The following is a 24025-nucleotide window of genomic DNA, read 5'->3' as shown; positions in this document are numbered from 1 at the left end:
GAAGGGGGATACCATAAAATAAGCAGAAGACTTAAAATCACTTTTTGATCAAAAAATCCAAGGTTGCATGCTTGTTGCAAATTATTTTTCAGCATAATGTGATATAGTTTTGTATTATAGCTCGTGCTATGTTTATGATTTGGCTTTTTTTTAATGGTTCATAAAAATGCCTAATTTTTTTTTTATTTTTTCCCCCCAGTTTTAAAAAGCCCTTTATTGAGGCTTCTTTTTGGGGGGACGGTTGGGTTTTCTGGTGTTAAGTAACAGTTACAGCTTTATCTGTGCTTAGTTCCTGTCATTCTTCCTGGTGCTGACCATGACCATGCATGTTTTCTCTGCCTGTTTTCCTCATAACAATGTACATAAGAGATAGAGCGCTAAATGTATTTTAAATGCCAGTGAAACTTTGGTGTTTTCCCTGGGTAGTAACTATTGTGTTGCCAGGGTGGTGGAATTATGACAGCTGTATTTGAAGTTGCTATTTGCTTCTGTTTAGAAGACTGTTTTTGGTTGCTTATGATCGTGCCAGACTTCTGCTATTTGGGCTGAAATTTCCATCCTCAGGAGAGGAGGGCAGCTAAGTAAGGATTTGGAATATCTCAGATAATTCAGTAATTACCAATTATTTCCACGTTGTGTGAACAGTGTCCATCTTTCATAAGCTGTGCTCTGGACTGGCTGTCAGTTGTGCTTGGCAAGTCAGAATTTTTGATGTGCATTAATTCAGGACCAGCAATGAGCTGCTTCTCATTCCAGTAGAAACTTCTCCTCCTATTAGAGACTCAGTTCTCTCAAAAGTGAGAGGTGGCCCCATGCAGTTTGTGTAGATTTGTGATCGTTCTACTCTCAGAAGTGTATTGTTCAGGTGATTCCCCTTGTCACGTAGTAGGGCACGTCGTAAATTTTTGTGCTGGGCTTTTGTTTTTTCTGCTTCAGGGAAGGGAAGATGGTTTTGACCAACTCCTTCAGAAACAGCCACCTTAAAAAGGTCTGCTTGTGTGCAGGCTTCACTGTGATTACCTGTTGCTTTTACATGTAGACTAAAGCCCAGTACATGCTACCTCCTGTTACCGGCGGTTCTTCTAAGGAGCTTCCTCTCTGGAGTGTTGATCTACGCTGTATTTCCATGCGTTGTTACTTTGGGCAGCATCTGCTGTGCACCATGGGAAGTCCTTGCCGCCTTTAAAATCTTCATAATTATTAATTTAGAAAAGCCAGATCTTCCCAGATGTCTGTGCTGCTTCTTGACCGTGTTTCTTCTGGCATTCTGCTAGCCTTGGTCAAAGAAGTTCCTTCAGCACAGATCCTAGCTTGGCCCAGGGGTGGGTTTTACCCCCATTTTCTGCTTCTTGCCTCAGTAGGAACATGTGTTGCCTGTGCACATCCCAGTTTCTCTGGAAACTTGGTGAAACATGGCAGCAGCCACAAAACGGTGAGAGCACTTCAGCAACAGAGCGAGGCAGCAGATGGGATGATGTGTTGGCACACATTTTCCTGACGAGTTTTAATCAAGATTTTAAAATCAGCAAGGGGGAAACCTTCCTTCATCTGTACTCAAGTTATTTTTTGTAGAGAGGAATAGATTACACCTACAATTACAACTGATTGGAAACTTTATACAGAAAGAAGTGATACTGTTTACTAAGCAATTTTACTGTACTCTGTGCACTTTCACCAGTGTAGATCTTCATACCATTTCTCTCTCATTTTTCAAATTACTTCTGCAGCTAAAGCAGCATCAGTATCATAAGTGGAAAAGAAAGCAAGAAGTCTCTCTGGGAAAAAAAGTTAGATAAATCGGTTATATTTTACATGTTTTTTCTTTTCTAGAAGAAGTACAGAAAAGGATCTGTGGATATTTCAAGGATTAAATGTGTAGAAGTTGTAAAAAGTGATGGTATTATTCCCTGTCAAAATAAATATCCATTTCAGGTATGTTCCTTTTATATAAAATATATAAATTACAGTGTTCTTTTTGAGGGTGCCAAGCCATCTGGATGTAACTTGCTTGAAATTACTTTTGCTTCTAAATACTCAGCCCCTTCTTCGGCTCTCTGGGGCTGTGTGGGAGGTGGTTGAGGATCAGTGATTAAAACCCATCCCCAGCAAGCTCTGCTTCCCTGCAGTCCCTTCTTGGGAAGTTGTGCCTCATACACTTGGTCTTTTTGTTTACCCCACCCTCTCTGCTTGGGTTTTGACTGGAAAGTGCTTTGTCCCCTGTTCTTCCCCCGGAATGGGTTAGCTGGCAGCCCATTTTCCCCTGTCTTCATTCTTTCACATTAAAATGAATTACCATTAAATTATATAGGAATAAGAAAATCGAGATAAAACTTGCATTTTATTCCATTGTGAGCTGAATGGAAATAAACACAGAAAACCAAGTGCTTAAAGGGGAAAAAGAAAAATACGGGGAGTCAGATCCTGTGCCTGCTTACAATAGAGGGAATGGCTGGAGTGGGGGTGAATTCCACTGCTGGAGAGGGGACTGACCGCTTTCTCCCAGGGCAATACTTGTTTTGTGCCAATGCGAGTGCTGAAGAAAAGGAAGGCAAGAATCACCCCACAGCAGTACAGAATCACAAGGAGTTCTGAAATGGCCAGGAACAGAGGATGTCTGATTATGGAATAATGTTAGCAATTAGATCGAACTGTTTTTAGAAAATACAGTGAAGAATGAGCAAATGAAGCAAAAATTTTAAGGAATGCTCTCGAGATAATATACTGTTATAAAATTCTTCTTTATTCTCATTAAAGCATCATATACAAAGAGTAAACGCTAATAACCTTTTCCCAGTTTCTACATTTTGTGCCCGAGTACACTAATGCAACAGTCATTTGTCTTGTTCTGTTTCCTGGGGAATAAATAAATGAATACTACCAGGTGAATGTATTTTGATTATTTCTTTTCCCTCCTCCAGGTTGTATATGATGCTAATACTCTTTATATTTTTGCACCAAGCGCACAAAGCCGGGATCAGTGGGTGAGGAATCTGAAAGAAGGTAATGGAAACTGCTCATACTTAAAATCTGACATACGTAGATACCTTCACTTGAGCTGTCTGGCTGGGTTGGAGTTAACTTGGCACTTGGTTTTGCATTTGTGGCCAAAAACAGTGTTTTAGCTGCTGTTGAGCAGTGCTTGCATAGTGTGGAGGCTTTGCCTTTTTCTCCCTCTGCTGCTGCAGCAGCGAGTAGGCTTGGGGTGGGCAAGAGGCTGGGAGGTGACACAGCCAGGACACCAGATCTGGACTGACCAGAGGGATATTCCAGGCCATATAATGTTGTGCTCAGCAATAGAAGCTGGGGTAGGGGAAGATGGGGGTTGGGTTTTTCGGTTTTCACATTGGTCGTTGCTCAGAGACTGGCTGGACACTGGTCTGTGTGTGGGAGATGGTGAGCCATTGCCTTTACATAACTTCTGACTTTTTCTTACTTTTGGTTGTTAAATGGTCTTTATCTCAAGCCACAGATTTTTTCCTTTTGGTCTTTCTGTTCTCTCCCCGATCCCGCTGGGTGCAGGGAGTAGGCAAGTGGCTGTGTGGGTGCTTAGCTGCTCACCGATGTCAAGCCACAGCAAGCTAGAAAAATAAAATGTTTCTGTTGCATATATCCACTGATTTTTATTTTTTTATTGGGCTAGCTCATCGTTTGCATACACAATGTGATAACAGGTACTGAGACTATCAAACACTCAGAATGATTTGATTTGATTTGGGAAGTCCAGCTGCAATTAGAATCTGACTGTATGCTTTTGCACGTGTAAATCATTAAAAAGCTTATCCAAGCTAGTTAATGGCATCACTGAAAAGTTTTGTTTGAGTGTAGCTAGGCAACATTGGGGGCCTTAAATGGATGTAAAACAACAGGAGGCATCTCCACTGAGATGCAGTCTGATTAATGCTGTCATGATGAGTAAAGAGTTTGTGGTTGCTGGGTTGTTTTTTTTTTTCTTTTCTCCCTGTCCCCCGTCCCCCGCCAAAAAAAAAAAAAAAAAAGCCTTTTAATGCTTTCTGCCACCATCAAATGCTCACATTAGTTGCATATGCTCTGTAAAGTAATAAGAAATAATTTCTGAGGTGGGGACCACAAGGCAAGGAATAACCTCTGAAACTCAGCAAGCCCACGGGATGGGAGTGAGGAGCCTTTCGGACCAAACACAGGCACTGTGCCATGGAATAGCCATAGATGTCAGCTATCTTTCTCTGCAGAATGCTATTTGTTGAGGAGATTGAGTCACTTGCAGCAGTAATAATAAAAGGGGCAGATAGATCCCCCAGGGCCATCACAGCTGTGTGACTGATTTGCACAGTCAGGGGTGCAGGTGGGTACCTGGGTCTCGGTTGGTGTATGCATCAAGCGCCGGGTGGGGTGGCTGGTTTGGGCAGGGAGTATAGCACTCTCTTCTGGAATAAAGTCATGTGTGAGCCTAAAAACATCCTCTACTATCATTGCATCACCTCCCTGTAAATGTGCAAGAAAGTCCTTGAGAGAAGCAATGCCAAAGTAAGGGCAAGTGAAGATTATGCCTCATGTCAAAGATACTGTAATGTTTGTTTAAAATGGCCCTCTTGCAGGTATCTTCTTTTGTATCTTTCAGTATATGCTTGTGTATATTCAATATGTATTCAATATATTCTTCTTGTAGGAATAAAAACCAACAGCAACATAATGGTGAAATATCATCCTAAATTCTGGACAGAGGGAATTTATCAGTGCTGCAGACAGACAGAAAAATTAGCACCTGGCTGTGAAAAATACAACCTTTTTGAAAACAGTAAGTACATACGTCTTTCATTTGGAGTTGTTTTGGCATATTTTTCTGCTTGTTTTACATGATCCTGCCATCAGACCTGAATGCCCTAGGTATTGGGCAGATTTATAGAGCAGAGTGAAGCATTTATACTGTGCCTAAAGTAAATCAAAATGTTTGTTTCATTTCCAAATATTTCGTTAAAAATATAAAAGCCAGTAAATGTCCTTGCAAAAAAACATTTAGGAAAAGCTGAAAAGAATCATTGAGGTTGCTGAATTTCACTTGTTTTTTTTTTGCCATCTGAAACTTATTTGACCAAGTGTTTACCTCAGACTGAGGATAAAACCTGATGGTGAAAAAGATTCAGCTAGAAATACCTGTTAGCTCTTCAGTTTTAATTACTAACTTCTACATACCTGTGTAAAAAAATAATAGCTGTGTTGCATTCAGTTTTATTATACCAATGTAAAAGTATGCAGGAAGGCTTAATGTATTTTTACAGACGCAGGTCTGAATTTTCACAGAGGTTTGTAAAGGTCCCTACGCTGAGCCTGGATGAATCCTGACTTCTGTAGGCATGTGCATCTTCCAGCAGCCAGACTGCAGGTTCTGTTTGTTCAGCAATCTGCTGTAGCATACAAAGGTGTGCCAGTGTGACCCCTCACTGCATGATTGTCCTACATAAGGATACAGTCATTGATTTTAGGAAAATTTCATAGCCGGAAAAGAAATTGAGTCATTGCTTGCCTCCCAGTGAAATCAGTGGTGCCCAGCTCATGTCCTGTGTCAGCACCTTAAATGGCAGTGGAGGGGACCCGTGGACTTGGTTGCATTAAAAAAACTTGAAGAATAAACAGTGGCTTGTGGCCAGCCATATCCGGCAAGATGTAAAATTTGATATATAGCTCAACCTTTTAAGTGCGAGGGGGAAAAACAGCACAGGAGAAAAATATTTTTCAATCTGAGAGAAATAATAAAAAATGCATACAACTTTTATGCCTGATTTAGTGAAGCAAGGGTCAGGGGGAGTATTACTGTTTTAGAAAAGCAGATGTTAATAGGAACAGACCTTTAAATTATCATGGTGACAAGAACACTGCTTCCTTTTCGTATACCTTTTTTTAACTCTATCCCTTTTATATTTCTCATATATTTCTGCATCTGAGGACTGGTTCAGGGATCTCTGTGTGGCATGCTCTGATGTGGCACAGACATTGCCAAATCTGTGGTGAAAATAGCTTGTTGGTTGATTTAGGATGTTTTTGCAAGAATATTTAATCAACATTCTCCTAATGCTTAATTAGAGCTGTCTTTGCTTTCTGACTTAGTAAGCTATCCTGAAGGCTAGTTAAGATGTTAAAATCTTATGTGAAATTTAAACCTTTTATTTAGTTTTTAGATTTGTAGCCAAATAGACACAGATCCTTTCCTGTGCTTTATTTGTAGGTGTAATGAGATTGCCTTCTCCAATGCCAGAGAAGAGTATGGTAGGTAGAGTCTTTAAAATACTGAATGGATAATTGCTGCTTCTTGAGGTGGTGTTTAAATTTCCTGAGATTCTTTCCGTATCCTGGAGCAAAGGTCTATTTCTGTGTGCATCAACAGGCATCACGCTCTATCTCAGGATGGAAAAAATCCCACTGAAATTTAGTTGTACCTATTAGCTGCTGTATTGGTGGTGCTGGTGGGGGAGGTGGTCCAAAAGCAACACCAGCTGGCGTTGCCCTTTAGTGGCAGCTGAGGGGCTGCAGTACGAGCCAGCCCCATGGACAAGCACCCAGATGATCCCGCTGCTTCCCTGGGCCGCCGCAGCTCAGTCTCAGGACAACCTGAAACTAGCCCAGCTTTTGCCTCTGGGATGCTTGGCTGGTTTGCACTGGTGGGATGATGAGTGGGTGTAATTATGGAGCAGAGTGGGAAGATAATAATGTTGGATCGTTTTCAGCGAAGGCCTCCACCACCTGTTCCTCCAGTTGAAGAAAATGGCAATGAAGAGGAGGAGATAGTGGTAGCAATGTATGACTTTGAGCCTACAGAACATCATGATTTAAGATTAGAGAAAGGTGAAGAATATACGGTGATTGAGAAGAACGACATTCACTGGTGGAAGGCAAGAGACAAATATGGGTAAACACAAGTTCCCTATTTTTCGTTACAAAGTTCATAAGGCTGTTTCTATGTTTTAGCAGTTTATATTGACGAGTGTCAACAAAAACTTGTACTAGACCTCACTTTGGGCCCCAGCCCCGAGATCTCATCCATATCTTTATTCCTACATAGAAACCAACTTAAAAAAGTGTGGTTCTTAATAGACTGTGGGGCCTGAGTGCAAAGACAGTTGCAGAACTGGAAGCTTTTCCAATTATGTTTCCTGTCAGGCTTTATGGTTTCCCAATTAGGGCATCAGACAGCCTGTAAAACCTCACTAGACTGGTACAGTACTGCCGCTTCCCTGGGGAACGGCTCATTAGGGAGCAATATGGTTAACACTCAGCTCAGCAGGCTCTGACTTCCAGACTTGAATAATCATCATCTTATTTAATAGCTGGATCATTAGGGGCAATCTCTGAATGAGTTGAGAGTGAGTTGCAATGAGATGCCTTAATGACTGCAACTTTACACTCCCTGGATTTAAATCTTTCCCTGCGGTTTTAAAGGTGAAAGTTTCTGTACTTCAATATTTATCGGGTCCCTGTTGCAATATATTAGGGGTAATTACGAATTATTAGGCTGTGGCAGGCTCCAAATTTATTTCCAGTGACTGACTGGGACCTCTGAGTGCAGAAGTGACAGAGCAGCAGTGTGTTGCTCTTCTTTGCACCTTCTGGTTTTCTTGGACACCCTTCTACTGGTTTTCTTTTTTCCTGCTGCCTGTGTCGCTTCTTTAGGCACTCTAAAAGTTAATGTGAAAATGCTGATGTGGAAAATCAGTTTCTGTATAATCAGCATTACATTAGGTGGGTCAGTAACAGATAAATTACGGTGAGAGACCTCTGGTAATTAGCTAAATGAAACCCTGTCATCCAGGCATGTAATTTTACATTTTTTCACTCTGTGTTCTACGTATTTTTTTAGAAAACAAGGATATATTCCAAGCAACTATGTAACAGGAAAGAAGTCCAACAACCTTGATCAATATGAGTAAGTGAATATTTTAATTAAAATCTGGAAGATCATAAAATTAAACCTGTACTCTTAAGAATGACAATGTATTTTTAAAGTTTTGAAAGCAATTATTTACATGTGATAGCAATTACCTTGGAGATGAAAGTTAAATATTTGAAATGGGCATATATTTGTTCCTCTTCATTGATTTTGCTGTGATTTATAGTGTAGAGTCAAGTCAGTGAGATGGCCATCAGGCATGTAGTTTTTAGGCTATCACTGTTAAAGCGAAAAAAAACCCCTCTCAACTCTCTGATAGACAAAGGGAAACTTTAATATTAAAAAAAACCAAACCAGAACACCACACAGCAAAACATTTAGCACACTTATAATGGGTAAATTTCTTTTCAAGTGACATGTCTAGCCAAAGTGTGTGGCTGTAAGGTAGTAGAGTAGAAAACAGTGGAAATCATTCAAGAGTAATCCTGGGGTGCATTAGGAGCATGGCCAGATGATCCTCCCCCTCTGCTCTGCCCTGGTGAGGCTGCACATGGAGTGCTGTGTCCAACTCTGGGCTCCCCAGCTCAAGAGAGACAGGGAACTGCTGGAGAGGGGCCAGCGGAGGGTTATGAAGGTGATGTGGGGACTGGAGCATCTCCCTGATGAGGAGAGGCTGAGAGGGCTGGGACTGTGTAGTTTGGAGAAGAGGAGACTGAGAGGGGATCTTATTGATGCACACAGATATCTTCAGGGCGAGTGTCAGTAGGACAGGGTCAGGCTCTTTTCAGTGGTGCCCAGTGACAGGACAAGGGGCAACGGGCACAAGCTGCAACACAAGAAGTTCCATCTGAAAATGGGGAAGAACTTCTTTATCTTGTTGGTGACGGAGCACTGGCAGAGGCTGCCCAGAGAGGGTGTGGAGTCTCCTCTGGCGACATTCAACACCTGCCTGGATGGGATTCTGCCCAACCTGCTGTAGGTGAACCTGCTTTAGCAGGGGCTTGGACTAGATGATCTCGAGGTCCCTTCCAACCTGACCATTCTGTGATTCTGTAAACGTAACAGATCGGAGATCTTAGAAGGCAGCTTTAATTTTCAAGAAAATATATCACTTGGTGCATTTTAAGTCTCAGTGTGTGCATATAACTTATCAGGTACAAAAGTATAGATGCTTTTTTTTTTTTTAAGAACAGTGCTTTTACCAGTTGTTGTTTAATTATGGGGTACTGTTTATGAACATTAGGATAAAAATTAACATTGTAGTCTCCAAGCCTGTTATTGATATTTAAATTTCACTACAGCATAAACTGTTGTGCCGGAGAAATTAAGAAATATTTCATTACTTTTATATAAAAAGGAGCTGTAGGGAAATAATAAAACCAGTTTACAAAACCACATTAATAGTTCCAAAACTCTAAGCTCAGCTACGTATGTCTCCTACTGCTGTGTTTTGACAGAAGGTAGAATTTCATCTGGGATTTTGCCCTGAGCTTCACTAGAGGGAATTGCTTGTTCTTTGTTGTTTTCTCATCTGAGAGGTTCTTGCTAGAAGCCCTGCCCTGCTCTGGGCTGTGCTGTGCTGTGGGGCTGCGAAAGGGAAGGAAGGAACTGGGCTGCCTTATCTGGCCCAGCCACTTTGTGCCTTACCACCTTGGGGCTGTAATTCTGAGTCACCACGCAGTCCAGGGAGCATTACTTCAGGTCGCCAACCAACTGCAAGGAACCACTATCTCCTGAACAGCAGAACTTGATTAGAGGCTGCTGTGCCACTTCCCTGCTCGGTTGCTGCCATGACAGCATAGCTCAAAACAATTGCACCACACCATTTGTGAGCTGCATGATTTTCCTTTTTATATTATTTGCTGCAACTGGCTGAAAAGTCGGAGCTTCTGTGGCTACTTTAACCTGCCTGTGCAACACAGAGCTCACGGATGTGCAACCGTGACATTAATTAACTTTTGATCTCCTCTTTGATAGGTGGGTCCTCCCTGGAAAACCACAACTGTGGAGTTATTGAATGAAATAGCAGTCTAGCAGCTAGCTGTGCTGGTGGCTTGACCAGCATGTGGGCAGCTGCTTCCCTGGGGCTGTCGGCCTGCACTCAGGTTGCCCTTCAGAGCAACTGCTGCCATCAACCTGCCCGTGTTTGAGAAGTGGTTTTGCAAAAAAAGGATAAAAGATAGTTCAGTTACCTGAGGTTTATTGGCTTCTGTGAGGTCTCACTGGGTTTGTTTCAGGGCATTTTTATGGGATAACTGCACAATATAAGAGACTGGTTTTTGCATGTTAACAAACTTTCAGTTCTTGACCTTCACTTATCATAACATTATGGAGTCTATGGCTTTGTAATACTTCAAGCATTTTAGGTAAATCATGCACCTTGGAGAAGTTTCAGTTAGTGATGTTGTGTTGCAGGTGGTACAGCAGAAACCTGAACAGAAGCAAGGCAGAGCAGCTCCTGAGAAACGAGGTGAGCAGAGCAGCCTTATTAACAGTATTAACTGTGGAATTCATGTAAAGTAGCTTGTTTTGTTAAAGCAGAGGCTTGTTTTGGCATGTGTATATAACACGACGAGTAGAAGACATGCAGCTTAAACCAGCTTGTACAAAAACTGTCAACGTGCTTGCATTTTAGGATAAAGAAGGTGGTTTTGTGGTGAGAGACTCCAGTCAGCCTGGCCTGTATACAGTTTCCCTTTATACAAAATTTGGAGGGTGAGTTTCTGTGGCTGCTCTGCATACCTTGTCTTGCCTGGATGCATTTGTGTCTGTATCCAAATCCGTGGGCGTGGGGGAAAGCCCAGAAGAGACCTCAGTAAAGAAACAGGGGCTGCTGTGATAGAAAAGATGGATGACTAAAATGAGCTTCTTGGCTCCATGGTTAGGTCATGTTTGGTTTAATCCAGTGTAGACCTGAACCTCTGCCCAAAGAAGGAGGTCTTGCTCTCCCACCCTGTTTGGTCTCTTCTCTCCTGCCAGCCAAAGTGTTTGTATGGGCATGTGAGCTCACTGGGCTGAAAATTAACCTTTTACAGGTTGATCTTCAACTTGGTCTGGGAACTGAGTTCAAGGCAAGTCACCAGTGCTCTGGGATCTTTGATATTCAAGCTGTTCCTGAAGCCTGTGACACTGGTTTCCTTTTCCTAGTCAATGTGCTCCTCTTAAAAAAATTCACAACAAATGACAGTGTATGATTACTAATTGTTGTTATTATTATTATTTTTCCAGAGAAGGCTCATCAGGAATAAGACACTACCATATAAAAGAAACAGTGACATCACCAAAACAGTACTATCTTGCAGAAAAACATCTCTTTAACTCCATTCCAGAAATAATTGAGTATCATAAACATAATGCAGCAGGTAGATAAATTTGATTTCTTCTTCTGCCACCTGGGGTTGATTTGAAAAGGAATGTGAGGTGTTGTAGGGTTTTAATGAAAGTTTTTAGGTTTTTATAGATCCTTCTTTTTCAGGGAAGTCATGAGACAACTGCGTTTTCAGATTTTTTCAATATAGGCAACAATTTGAAAGGCTTTATGTAAATATACATAAATATAAAGGCATAAGTATGTTACTGTCCCCAGAGTAACGGAAGAATATCTGTGTTGAGTCAGGAAAAATCATTCATTTAGCTATACATAGCCTCTCTATCAGCTGCCTGCAAGCCACAGCAGATGGGTGGGGATGGTATGTCTCCAGAATACTCCCCAGGCGCTAACGTTGTACCTGCTGGTCACCACTGCTTAAAATGATCTAATCTTCCCATATAGGAAACAGATAAGGAGAACAGTAATGTGTTGTTCAGGAAACACTTAAAGATGAGTCTTTGTAAAGGTTAGACACTTCAGATCTATAGCTGATGCTGGTATCTGCCCACTCTGTGTCTAAGGGATGGGGAAAGTTTAGGAGTCAGGTTCAAGTCACAGACACTAATATAGTTTTGGGTTTTTTTCAAGTCGAATCTGTGCATAAATTTCCCTCATGAGCTACAGTTTCCAGATGTTTATATTAAACTCTGATGACCCAGCATTTCCTGGTGATATTCTGGAAAATGCCTTTCTGGAAAATATGCTGCAAAAACATAACTCTGGCTTTAAACTCATTTTACTACTTGTTTCTAATTGCATTATTCCTTTTGTCATATCAAGTTCCAACAAGATATTTAGGACAATATTCAGCTAGCATGCAGCATTAATTCTGTATATGTAAAATCTCTGTGTCAAACTGTTGGGGTTTATATGGGTGAAGTAGAAATAATCAAAATTAATGTTGTGAGTTTTAGATAATCTTTCTGATCTGATTTATGAAAGGGGTCCTCAGCCTTTATTGGTGCCAGCATAACTAAAGCACAGACATGTATGCACATATCTATATCCATCTCTCATTAGTAAAGAAGATGCAACAAGTTAAATGCAGTGAGTGCTCCTGTGTACTTCTCATAGCCGCTTTGAATAGTCAACAAAATGCAATACCAGAAAATAGGATCAAAGCTGTATACGATGTTTATTGTTAATTGGTGTTGAAGTTTGCACCAAACAAGTGGCTGATTTGCTGCCTGGTGCTATTTCAGATATAAACTGTGTCTCTTGAATTATCTTGAACCTCAGGTCTTGTTACTAGGCTGCGTTACCCAGTGACCCCAAAGAAGACGACAGCACCAACAACGGCAGGCTTCAGCTATGGTAAATTGCATTTTATATTCCTCTACACGTATCTTTCTTAATGATTGTATGTATGTTACCATAGTTTCTAAAAAACTTTGAAGACCTCATTTTGTACTGTGATTTGCTGTACTAACTTAACGTGGGTCCAAGGTTCAAGACCCTTGCACAAAGGATTGGTATGCAAAGGGCCTCACAGCTGGCGGTAGGTGTTTGGTGCCAAGAGCAGCAGTGAGGAGAGGCAGAACATGTCACTGGTTCTTTAGCATCTTCCTCCATACTTTTATGGACACCTTGAGCTCTTTCCAATTAAAGAGCTGTGCCTTTAGCTCCTTCATAAGCCTCCAGACTTGTGACTCAACCTTGGCCCTTTGATCTTTGTGGAGGGGTTACTTTTTTTTTTTTTTTAATGTATATATAAATTTGGAATAACCTGTTTTAAGCACAGCACATGAAGTGATATGAGCAGCTTCTATGCATTGGCACAATGTTCTGTGACAGCAGCTTGTTGAAATCAACTGATAATATCAGCATGTATTTACTGGCCTCAGAAAAGTTTGTGGTTTGCCTTCTGGTGTTGGTCAGATGCTGCTTAAAGGTCTTGTCTACCTAAAAGTTTGTTTTTTCTGTGAGGTATAAAAGTGTTCAGTTTTCAAGTTAATCCTAAGCTGTTTTCTCCCTAAATTCCCTAATTTGCTAGTAATCCAGTTTCCTTTTCCTTGTCCCTTATCACCAGTTCAGCAGGTTCCTTAATACAGGAGTCATGGGCTCTCATTTGTTTTGTTTTATAGAGAAATGGGAAATTAATCCCTCAGAACTGACGTTCATGAGAGAACTGGGGAGCGGTCTGTTTGGCGTAGTACGCCTTGGGAAGTGGAGGGCACAGTATAAAGTGGCCATCAAGGCAATTCGGGAAGGTGCAATGTACGAAGAGGATTTCATTGAAGAAGCTAAAGTAATGATGTGAGTTGTGTGTGTGGTACTTGTATTTCTAGTTCTAGGCCTCTGGTGCAGTATATTGGTTGTAAATAAAACATTTGGGACAGGTGGAGGGTAGAGGAAGTAATAATGACATGATCTCAATCTTTTCAGGAAGCTAACCCATCCTAAATTAGTTCAGCTGTATGGTGTGTGCACACAACAGAGACCTATTTACATCGTGACAGAGTTCATGGAGCATGGCTGCCTTCTCAATTACCTGAGACAAAAACGAGGAGCTTTGAGTAAAGACGTCCTGCTCACTATGTGCCAAGATGTGTGTGAGGGAATGGAGTACCTGGAGAGGAACAGCTTCATCCACAGAGACCTGGTAACATCCCATTAGGCAGTACACGCCTCTGAAATTTTTATTTTTGAACTTTACTATTCCTTTTTGAAACGGCCTGCTTGTAAATAACTGCTTTTGTTCTTGCAGAAAATATAAGTCGTTGAAGTTGGCTTTTTAGGGTCTAATCAGGTCTCTAAAATGGCTCTGTACAGAAAATGAGAGGTTTTTCTCTCCCCAGAAAATGGAATAAAATCTCTGAAATTTTTATAAAGAGTTAACGGCTATTTGCACTGATATACTAGCATATCTCTGTTCTGGTTTGGCGGCACTTTCACCACTCATGAATCCCTCTGATAATTTTTTCTGGTGACTTTTTAACAAAATGGTTCAGTTGTCAAGACAGTACTATCAAGAGCAAACGCACAGGTACCGTTTATAATGAGAATACACCACTGAACTTGGTAAATCGGTGAATTTGCTAAGCAATGAGGACAAAGTCCTCATTAGACAGTTGTAATTTGTCTGTGAAAGACTGCAAGTTTTTCATGTAACTCTAACCATGTCTTTTGCAGGCTGCCAGGAACTGCTTGGTGAGTGACTCGGGAGTGGTCAAAGTGTCCGACTTTGGAATGACAAGGTATGGCTGAGGGTGCAGACACATTTGTGGGGATTTGGGAAGATTCAGCTGACCCTTGTAGTTAGCCATAAGGCAACACACACCCAGCAAAATTACAGGCAAAAATGATACCTTTTTTGTTCTCTCTAGGGAACATCCTTAGGTAATTTTTTTTTCCAGTACCTTTAAAGCTTGTTTTTTCTGTGGCCATGGGTCCATTTCCTTACTCAGTTCCGGAAAATCAAAACTAGGTTTTGTAAGTGAGTCTAATGCATAAGATGAGAGAGAGGCCTGGCTTTGAACTGACTGTGGTCTGACTGGTCTTCCGTTAGCCACTTTCTGTAGCATCTGTCTCGTAGTGATGCAGGAGGCACATTAGAGCTTGTGTCTCAGCAGAGGTCGTGCTGCAGTGGTAATAGTTATGAACTTGTGTTTTGGTAAATAAATGATAGAAAGAGGCTGTTCAGTGAGGTTGGGGTCTTGTTGGGGTGGATGGTTCAGGGCTGCATCTCACTGGCCACAGTGCTGGCAGGTGCTGAGACCTGGAGAGGGGTTAATTTCCTGTGCTTGTTAGCACCACAGGTGCTGCAGGGGGTGGGGAACAGTGCTTACAAGGAAGGTGTTAAAGCGCCACGGCTTCACCATGCTCTTCTTAGCTTTGCCACCTTTCTGTGCTACTGAGGTTGCGTGTCCTGTGACATGTGAATTCAGACAGTCTGGTGAGAAAGAGAGCAAGCAATTTATGCATTTGGATCACTTTCTGTCGTAATACAGGCATTTAACTTGCAGGTGGCCTAGAACTGTGTTGTATAGCTAATAATCACAAGAGAAGGCTTCAACATCGTAAGAAAAATGAACTGGATCTTGACTGAAACCTTCGCACTGCCCCAGAGAAGCCATTTGTGTTGTGTGATGCTAACAGAGATGGCCATTAGGTGGCAATACGAGCTCCTAACATTCAAATGCAAATCTAAATTACAGTTCGCAGGCTGGAGGCTGACCGAAGGATATAATTTTTTTGTTGTTGCTTTGTCTTTTTTTAAAAGGTATGTCCTTGACGATCAATACACAAGCTCCTCAGGGGCTAAATTTCCTGTGAAATGGTGCCCCCCCGAAGTTTTTAATTATAGCCGATTCAGCAGCAAGTCAGATGTCTGGTCATTCGGTAAGACATTCATCATTGAAAGGAAGCACTGTTTTTACATTTTATCCATAGCAGTTAAGCTCCAATGATTGGGAAGGATTCAGGCATCTGAGAAGAAGCTCAGAGAAAACATTTGTCGTGGTTTTATGCGTGCATGAAGTTCCAAAGAGACCTTTAGAACTGTTTTTTAATAAGTCATGTTACTAGAATAAGATGTTTTCAGCAATGACAGATGTGAACTCTTTCTAGAATATGGATGGGAAATCCTGAGCTCAAGGCTCAAAATAAACATATTTTTAAAATAAGTGATTTGCTTATTTTCTTAATGTTTATTTCCTTTTTTTTTTTTTTTTTTCCCAGGTGTTTTAATGTGGGAAGTATTTACGGAAGGAAAGATGCCCTTTGAAAAAAGCTCCAACTATGAAGTGGTGACGATGGTTAGCCAAGGACATCGTTTGTATCGGCCCAAACTAGCCTGTAAGCAGGTGTATGAAATGATGATGATGTGCTGGCAGGAGGTATATACTTTTTTATTTTTTGTTTGTCTTTGAATTGGAAAAAAAAAGTCAGTCTAGCAACAGCAGCTAATCTCTATTGCAGCACCTGATTGTATCCAGTGCTCTCAGCTATTCACGTGTTTATTGCTAAGACAAAGATCTCCCCCGGTTTGCAACTGAACTAGAACTGTGATAAGAAAAAACACTGAGTAAATTCCTATGAAATAAATGGACTGTCACATTAAGTACGCAAAGGCATTTAGTAACAAAAGGAAATAATTGCTAACTCTGTGCTGGTCGCAATTATATCTGTGTACAAATAGCACTAGCAAAAAAAAATTCAGTCACAACGGCCCAGAGGGGGAGAATCTGATTTTATAGTGCCTCAGTTTATTAATCATTACAGAAACATGCCAGAATGACCAAAAACATTTTTAAATAAATACTTCATTACCTGGTTATAAATGATGTAGGAAATACAGGTTAACTCGCAGTTGAATCTAAGCACAAATCCCAAGGTTTATGAAGAAAGATAAAAATACACTGTACTATAATCCTTCTAACCAAAAAAGATACTGACTGTACAATTTTAGGAGGTTGAAGGGGCAGCAAACCCAAATTCAATACTTTATCAGTCAGTATAAAACAGGTTTTGTACTGTTAAAGCAAAGAGCCTCTAAGAGGATAGGTGCATTTAACGACATGCCTCTAGTTTTGCGAGAGCAGCCGAGGAAATCTAGAATGAAAAGAGCTACATAATTTATTTCAAGTTACCCTTTGCCACAGGGGTTGCTGTGGAAAAACTGCTCTTTTCCAGTAATAAAGTTGACGTACTGTCTGACACTTGTCTTGGAGGAGAGGGTGCTGGAACGGAAAACAATTAGTCATCAAACCAACTGGTGGAGATGTAAAACTTACAAACCAGTTGGTTTATGCAGCAAAAAATACATGAAAAGCAACAGTGCCCTGGAGGACCACAGAATGACAAGTGTCTGTAGTTCAAAAAAGCTATTCATGGGAGCTGGGAAACTACAGATAATTACATTTTGTTTGTGCTTGGTAGCCTGCTTGAAATGGTCATTAAAATGGAATATTACATAACCTGGAAGATAATGGTAAGTTATTTGTTAACATTCTTTGAATATTAATATGTCTTTTTAGGACTTATATGAATATCAGTGAATTGATTAAAAAATATTGATTTTTATCAGGGGTTAATAACAATAAAATCTAAACAGTCATCACGTGGAAGAGAAAGAATCTTTGCAAATCACAAACGGGACACATGTCAAGATACTGTCAGTCTTTGTCATAAAATATGATTAACTGTAGGTACCTCAGTCCTTGTTTAATAAATCTATCAGTGACTTGTACAGGCAGGTGAATATCGAGGCTTCAAAATTCAGCAGGTGATACAAATCTAAAGAGGCTGATAAATGGAAGAAAGGTGCAAATTACCCAGACCTTCAGAGGATGCTAAGTTGTGTCAGCAGGGTCACTGAAGAGACTACCTCAGTGTGTTGCCATAATGAAACAAAACAAACAGGATGTTAAGACACATAAGGAACTCTGTGGAAAATAGACTTTGGCAACTTCATCTACTCTATGACGTAGCCTTGCTTTGGAGTCCAAAGAACAACATTGAAGTAAAAGGCTTTGGAGAATGACACTTAAAATTCTTAGGAGCATGAACAACTTGCATAAAGAAGGATTGGAGCAATTCACTGGGGGAGGTGGGGATGGGGAAATAAAATGAGAAAGTGTAGAAAACTACACAAAGTAATGAATGATATGAAGAGTGTAGCCCAGCAACCCCTATTTACTCCCTTTTCAAAGCAGTAAAAAAAAAAAAAAAAAGGGGTGACACTTCCTGAGCTTAAGTGATACATCCAAAATCCAGACAAGGAAATATTTTTGCGTGTCACATGTAATGAAGTGGTAAATTCATTGCCACAGAATTATACCAAGACAAATCATTTATCAAAATCAACACAAGTCTATTGCTTCCTGATCACAGCTGCACATGCTTTTTATTTTTAGAAACCAGAGGGCCGCCCGACTTTTGAAGACTTGCTTCACGCAATCATTGACATTGCAGAGGGTGAAGATGCTTTCTGAAATAAGACAACAGTAGCACAAGTACAGGAAAGAAGCCACTTTCCAGAGATGTGGCTTCACCATTTCTTTTTAAAACCTTGATCCTGTAAGCTGCTAGATGCCACTAAACAGCGTGGGGAACATGTAACATCTGATCCACTCCAGCACAAGGAAAGTTTTACGTGATGTTGGGAAATGAGCGCGGTATCTTCAGCAACACTAGAAGTCTCTATATTTTCTCTGAAAAGTCAGTATTGCATAGCTGGCAAGTTGAGCTCTTCAGGGAGCAAGGGAGAGAATGCGGCCAAAGCCCAGGACCCTAATTTGCATTTAGTGGATCAGGTTCATGTACATACAGTCCATGATTCTGAGTTTCTCTTTACACAGGCAGTAGTATTAGTAGTGATTTGCATGCTTAAAAATTGAAGGAATCTATAAATGGCTATTTACTGATATTGAAGTATTTCCAGGGATTCTCCAGAAACATTATTTTTCTTGGTCAATGGGTGTTCCATCACACATCATCATCAAGAACGCAAAATGTGCCTCTCAGTTTGCACATAGGAGGTAGCTAACAGCACAGTCTTCAGTTTAGTGTAACACTTAAAGCTTTGCTTCAGAGCTGAGCTGTGATGTGCCCCAAGCCATTCTAGGCTGGTTGGTCAACCAGAGACCTCCCATGGTTAGTCTTGACTTTAGCTGTGAAAAGTATGTTCAAGATTCAGTACAACTGGCTATCGGTGTACCATAGTGCCTTGTTTTGGGTTAATTATAAAATAATTTATATGCTGTATGTATTGTAAATATATAAGTTCCATGCATTTATTTATATAAAAATGTGTTTTCCCCTTGAAATTTTCAAGCACAAGTTTATTCTGCCTTCACTTACATATACAACTCAATACATGGAGTTGTAAATGAAAGAAAATAAACTCTCAAGTGTGTGCAAGGAGGGCTACTCTTTCCATCTGTGTGTACAGTGATCTAACCTTTCTGTTCTTAACAGAAATGTCATACTACATGCATATGTAAATAAACTGAATGTTAACTATTGTTTGGAACTAATGTGTTGTCAATAATTTACTGTCAGTGCATCATAAGCTAAACTAATTGTTCCTGTGAATGTGGTGCTGGTGTAATCTCTGTGTATGTACACGTATATATCTGTGTGTATACACACTCTCTACTAAGTATAGTATGAATGTATATTTAAATTAATTCGACCATGATGAAATGTTCAGTGCTGAAATGCTTGAACTCTCTTTAGAAATTACGTGCCCTGTCCCCTCTGCTAGAGGCTAACATCTCCACAGCCTTGATGAAGCCTATTTCAATCAATGTAACGTTGTACTGGTGGATATGAGGAGTTATTTGCACCTCAGTTTTGCTGAGCCACCTCGTGAGTAACTCTGTTGCGTATTTTTTTTCTTTTGTTACTTGTGCTCTTGTGCCATGTGTAATAGAAAATGGATTGCACAAAAAGCTTTTAAATTTTTTTTTCCCAAGTAGGCAGAGAGGAGTATGGTGAAGTTTATTTCCAATCAGATTATTAGAGGTAACTATAGTTAGCTGAATACATTCCATCATTGTTGCATTTGAGTATTTCTGTAATCAATTTTGGAGATGCTTAGATCCCCGCACTGCTTTGCCTAAACCTTTCTGTTCAGAAGGAGGAAGCTTCTTGTTTCTTAGAAGAAGCACTATACCAGTTTAACAATACCATGCATTGTTAAAGGGGAAAAACTAGGTCGTTCTGCCTGTAGTAGGAAAAGGAATGTGGAAGATCTAAGGTGAGACAAGCTCGTCTTTTCTTCTCTAACTGCTCCTTTGCACCCCAGTTCCTCAACGGAGACTTTGCAAAGTATGGCATTGCCAACACTTTCAGTAAAAAACCTGAGGAATTCCACAGTAATAAGTAAGTAATGTTTCACTTAAAACACAAATGAAGCATAGGAAAATCATGAGACTAATAGTTTCCAACGAACCTTAAACCTGTTCCTTTACAATATGTATTTATTGTTAATCTGCACGATAAAACATGCCCTAACTGTGTGGGCTTTGGCAGTATTTTCCTCAGTGGGGTGCATGCTTTGAATCCAACCCCATCACCTGCCTCTTCCCGGTACCTGAGGATAATTTCTGTGTACCTGCCGTTAGGTTTGATACTTACTTAGGATGTCAGGAACTGAGGCACCTAGTTTCTAGAGGAATGTATTTTTTTAGTTGAATGTAGTCTTAGATGGTTAATTTTGGAAAGGACCAGAACACCTCTGGAGGCAGCTGTCTTGCTGACTCTCCTGATGTCTTCAAAGGCACGCTGAAATGCTGCACTGTCCATTCTCCTGGATGAGCTCACTCATCCTTAAGCGATTTCAGTCCTTCCTCCCCTTCTTGTTATAACCAAATGTTTTTCAGATGTTGGGCTCAAAAAATCATTTGAACAGTACCAAACACTGTGATTTACATCTGATGTATTTTTTCCTTTTTTTAAAAGAAATACTTAGCCCTACAGAGTAGCTTGATTTTATTTTTTTTCTTGTAAAATGTGTTTGATACTAGAAAGCAGACACCTGTTTCACTTTTTTTTTTTTTTTTTTTTAAACAGAAGTGAGATTAGTAGTCTGTTTGGAGCTTTTTTTTTTTAAGGTAAGTAGGCGGGGTCAAGCAATATTTGTGGTTTACCATATTTTGTATCAGAGCAAAGAGCTCAGTTAGGGCTGTTTTACTGGTGCAATTGATGAAGAGAGGTTTGCATTTTCATTTGAATACAAGTGGACAACCAGACATGATTCTTTCTACCTGTAAGTAAACTGGACTGCGTATTTTGATCTTGCAATTTTGTTTTGTGCAGTAGCAGTGTACTTGGCAAATGAGCTATTTAAATATTGCCATAAAAAGACCAGCCAGCGTTCTCTTGCGCTGCTCAGGTGATCTTTGTTCAGACTGCTTGTCTTGGCTTGGAAAATTACTGCATGAGCATGAATCCACTGTATGATGGATTGAGCAAAGCGACTATTTCTACATGCAGATAGGGATATATTCCCTCTTTCTTAAAAGCATGTGCAGCATAGACGTGAATACAGTTTGGTAGAACTAGAGCTGTCTTCCCTCCAGAGCAGAATCAACTCACAGGAAAGCCTTAGCCTGCACATAGGAAAAGCTGAAAGCGTGTCTTTTACAGTGTTTTTAGAAGCAAACTGTACTGTGGCACTCTACTAGATTATTGATTTTATTTTTTTTTTCTAGTAGTGTTCAAAACTGACAGATCGGGAGGTATGCCATGTGTTACAATAAAGATCTGGGGTTTATGGGTGAAGCGGGATTTTTAGTGTTGGACACGGTCGACCTGCTGCCCCACTGCAGGAGCAAGAACTTCTGGCAAAACACGTTAGAAGGGTGCAAGCCTTAGACATGGACTACAGTGCTTTCAAAATCAGTAGCGCTTTGAGAAACAGTGAGTTAGAGAAACTCAAGCCAAGAAACCTATAAAATAATAAAATTATAAAATGCAAATTATAAAAATCTCTTTTAGCTTGTTGCTTTTGTCTTTGATACCACTTCCCCAAGGCTGCAAATTAGAGTGAATTACAACTGAAGGTAGGAGTAAGATTGCCTACGTAAAGGTGTGTGAATTGGCCACTTACACAGATAATGTTACCAACCCAAAGCATGCTGCTGGGTGTTGTGGGGACTCTGTCAGGCCAGTTATTGGCAGCAATAGACCATCTCAAAGGACCTGCGTTTTCACTATTGCCTTCTCTGTTTTCCTGGGACTGTCTTTCAGCTTCTCAAGCAAACAGCTGTTCCTGACAGCTGACCGATCTTTTTCTTCTTCCTCTAGCATTCCGTCTGCTTCCTTGTGCACAGATACGTTTGTTTTGAGGCCTTTAAGTTGGTTATCAAGATGTCAGCTACAGATTTTTAAGCTGAGTATTTGTCAGGCTAGCTTCAACACCAGTTTCCTAGTACTTCCACTTCATCCACATGCTTCTCTTGCCATGATATCTTGTTTCAAAACTGTGCATGCTGAAAGGTCTGATTTTGGCCATCATAACCCAGCAGGCTATCGCAGCTCTGTGCTAGTCTTGGGATTCGTATTAGTTAATGTGTTGCCAGTGAGATAATATAACACTGGTTTAGAATCAAGTGTCTTCCTCCTAGTGTAGTCATTTCCAGAAAGAAAAAGACACGAGCAGTGAAATGGGCTACATTTTTTGTTCCTGTGTAAAATCATAGAATTGGCTGAACTTTGTCTGAGGTTGCAGGCTTTCATCAGAAATCGGAGAAATTAAATTCTCCACACAGTTGAAGGAAGATGTCACAAATTCTAGATTCAACAGCTCCAATACTCATCTTGTTTGATTTAAACCTGTATTTTAAGCTACCGACCTAAATTTCTTCATGAGGACTTCCCTGAGGATCAAAGCTGAATGTGTTTTGGTAGCACTCAGGGACATGTGGGCTGAAAGGTCTAGTGGGGCTGTGGGTGCTGGGAAACCCTTCCTTCCTGCGAATTTAAAAGAAGGAAGATTTGACCACTTTTTCTGGAATTTTGGGGAAAATTTTTGGTTAGGTAGGAAACAGAAAAGTGGGAACTGAAAATAATGATAGGCCCTTAAGTACTTTATTTTAACAGCCTTCAAAAATAATTTACTGTTAAAAATGATGGAATATTTTTTTCTGTTAGCCTATATTTCTTCCCTGTGTCCTGTCCAAGAGGTCAATCATTCATAATATGGTAAATGTAATTAGTGTATCTGTTCTCTTCAAAATATGGAATCCAAAATGTGATCTCCTTGCTGAAGCACAGCTCTCACTGATACAATCACTGAATAATTTTTAATTTATGAACTCTTAAATGTGGTTACTCGAGTTAGGGACCAGGAGGCCAAGGTGTGATAATACATATGTGGCACTAACACCCTTTGACAAATCCAGTGTTTTGCTTAAAAAAAGGTCCTTGGTCCAAAATTGAAGGAAATCAGAATAGTTCCATTGATTTCAGTTATTTGAGTTAGGGCATAGCAGAAAGGAAAATCAAGAAATATTCTAAGAGATGAGTAAATTCTAAGAATTTTTTCCAATTTATTTGCATTTTAAAACATAGCACTTTTTTTTTTGATTAAAATGCAGGATTTAAAAATTATTATTTCTTAGTTTGTCTGATGGCTGTTGAATCAAAGAAAAAAAGAAAGGAAGGAAGAGCCCGAGCCGGAGGAGGGTGTGTGTAGCTGCAAGAAGCTTTGGGCAGGAAGCACAGGCTTCCTGTGGCACCACATTGCTGTGGCACCTGGGGGCTGCCCTCCGCGTAAACATCTTCCTTGACTGCCAGCAGGAGGTCAAGATGTGAGCCGGTTTAATCAAATTATTAATTCAGTGTATCGAAGCTTTCACCATTTGCAGTGTTGGCCAAGTCTTTCTAAAACAGCATTGCAGAGCAGCTTTGGACTTTTCTGTAGTGAGTTATGGGCTCAAGAAATGTGATTTTAATCAAGGGGAGAAAAAGTGCTGTGCAAGAAGCTTACCACTGACTAGGGAGGATGTAAAAAGCATAGATCAGTACTTAAGTCTTTGCTTGAGATGCCGAAATTCCAGTCCATTAGATCAGAACTTCCTGGCTTAAGTCAATTCAACCAAAGCAGGACTTAGCTCTGCAGAATGGAAGGGCTTTCTCTATGTTCCTTGATAATGTTTCCTGGCAGACTTGGCAGATTTCTGAACAGAGATTAACCATTTGCACTGTATTCATTTACGTTTGTATTAATTCCTACTGAGTTCATTCAGCAAGTGCTCTCTAGGAGTCATGCATGGACAAAAGGATTTCAGAAGTGGTGAGGTTGCCAATGTAAACAGATGTGTGAAGACAAGTTGGTTTTCAAAGAG

The 24025-nt window shown here is 40.4% G+C and overlaps 1 protein-coding gene across 3 annotated transcripts in view; it reads left to right on the top strand.

The window, feature by feature from the left end:
• The window catches only part of TEC (tec protein tyrosine kinase), a 52815-nt gene extending 33612 nt beyond the window's left edge, over positions 1 to 19203 (top strand). For all 3 annotated transcript variants that reach the window (XM_040595162.1, XM_040595166.1, XM_040595152.1), the window contains 16 exons: positions 1831 to 1932; positions 2919 to 3000; positions 4646 to 4774; positions 6200 to 6240; positions 6699 to 6880; positions 7829 to 7894; positions 10274 to 10328; positions 10494 to 10573; positions 11087 to 11220; positions 12468 to 12542; positions 13313 to 13484; positions 13614 to 13830; positions 14361 to 14425; positions 15451 to 15569; positions 15909 to 16066; positions 18086 to 19203. In XM_040595162.1, coding sequence (XP_040451096.1) covers positions 1831 to 1932; positions 2919 to 3000; positions 4646 to 4774; positions 6200 to 6240; positions 6699 to 6880; positions 7829 to 7894; positions 10274 to 10328; positions 10494 to 10573; positions 11087 to 11220; positions 12468 to 12542; positions 13313 to 13484; positions 13614 to 13830; positions 14361 to 14425; positions 15451 to 15569; positions 15909 to 16066; positions 18086 to 18163 — 1755 coding nt within the window. In that variant the 3' untranslated portion in view covers positions 18164 to 19203. The remainder of the gene's footprint in view (positions 1 to 1830; positions 1933 to 2918; positions 3001 to 4645; positions 4775 to 6199; positions 6241 to 6698; positions 6881 to 7828; positions 7895 to 10273; positions 10329 to 10493; positions 10574 to 11086; positions 11221 to 12467; positions 12543 to 13312; positions 13485 to 13613; positions 13831 to 14360; positions 14426 to 15450; positions 15570 to 15908; positions 16067 to 18085) is intronic.
• The last annotated feature ends 4822 nt before the right edge of the window (positions 19204 to 24025 follow it).

The sequence above is a fragment of the Falco naumanni genome, chromosome 1, assembly GCF_017639655.2.
Source record: "Falco naumanni isolate bFalNau1 chromosome 1, bFalNau1.pat, whole genome shotgun sequence".
In the NCBI taxonomy this organism is placed as follows: domain Eukaryota; kingdom Metazoa; phylum Chordata; class Aves; order Falconiformes; family Falconidae; genus Falco; species Falco naumanni.
Note: the sequence above shows the minus strand (reverse complement) of the source record. Positions and strands in the feature narration are given on the sequence as shown.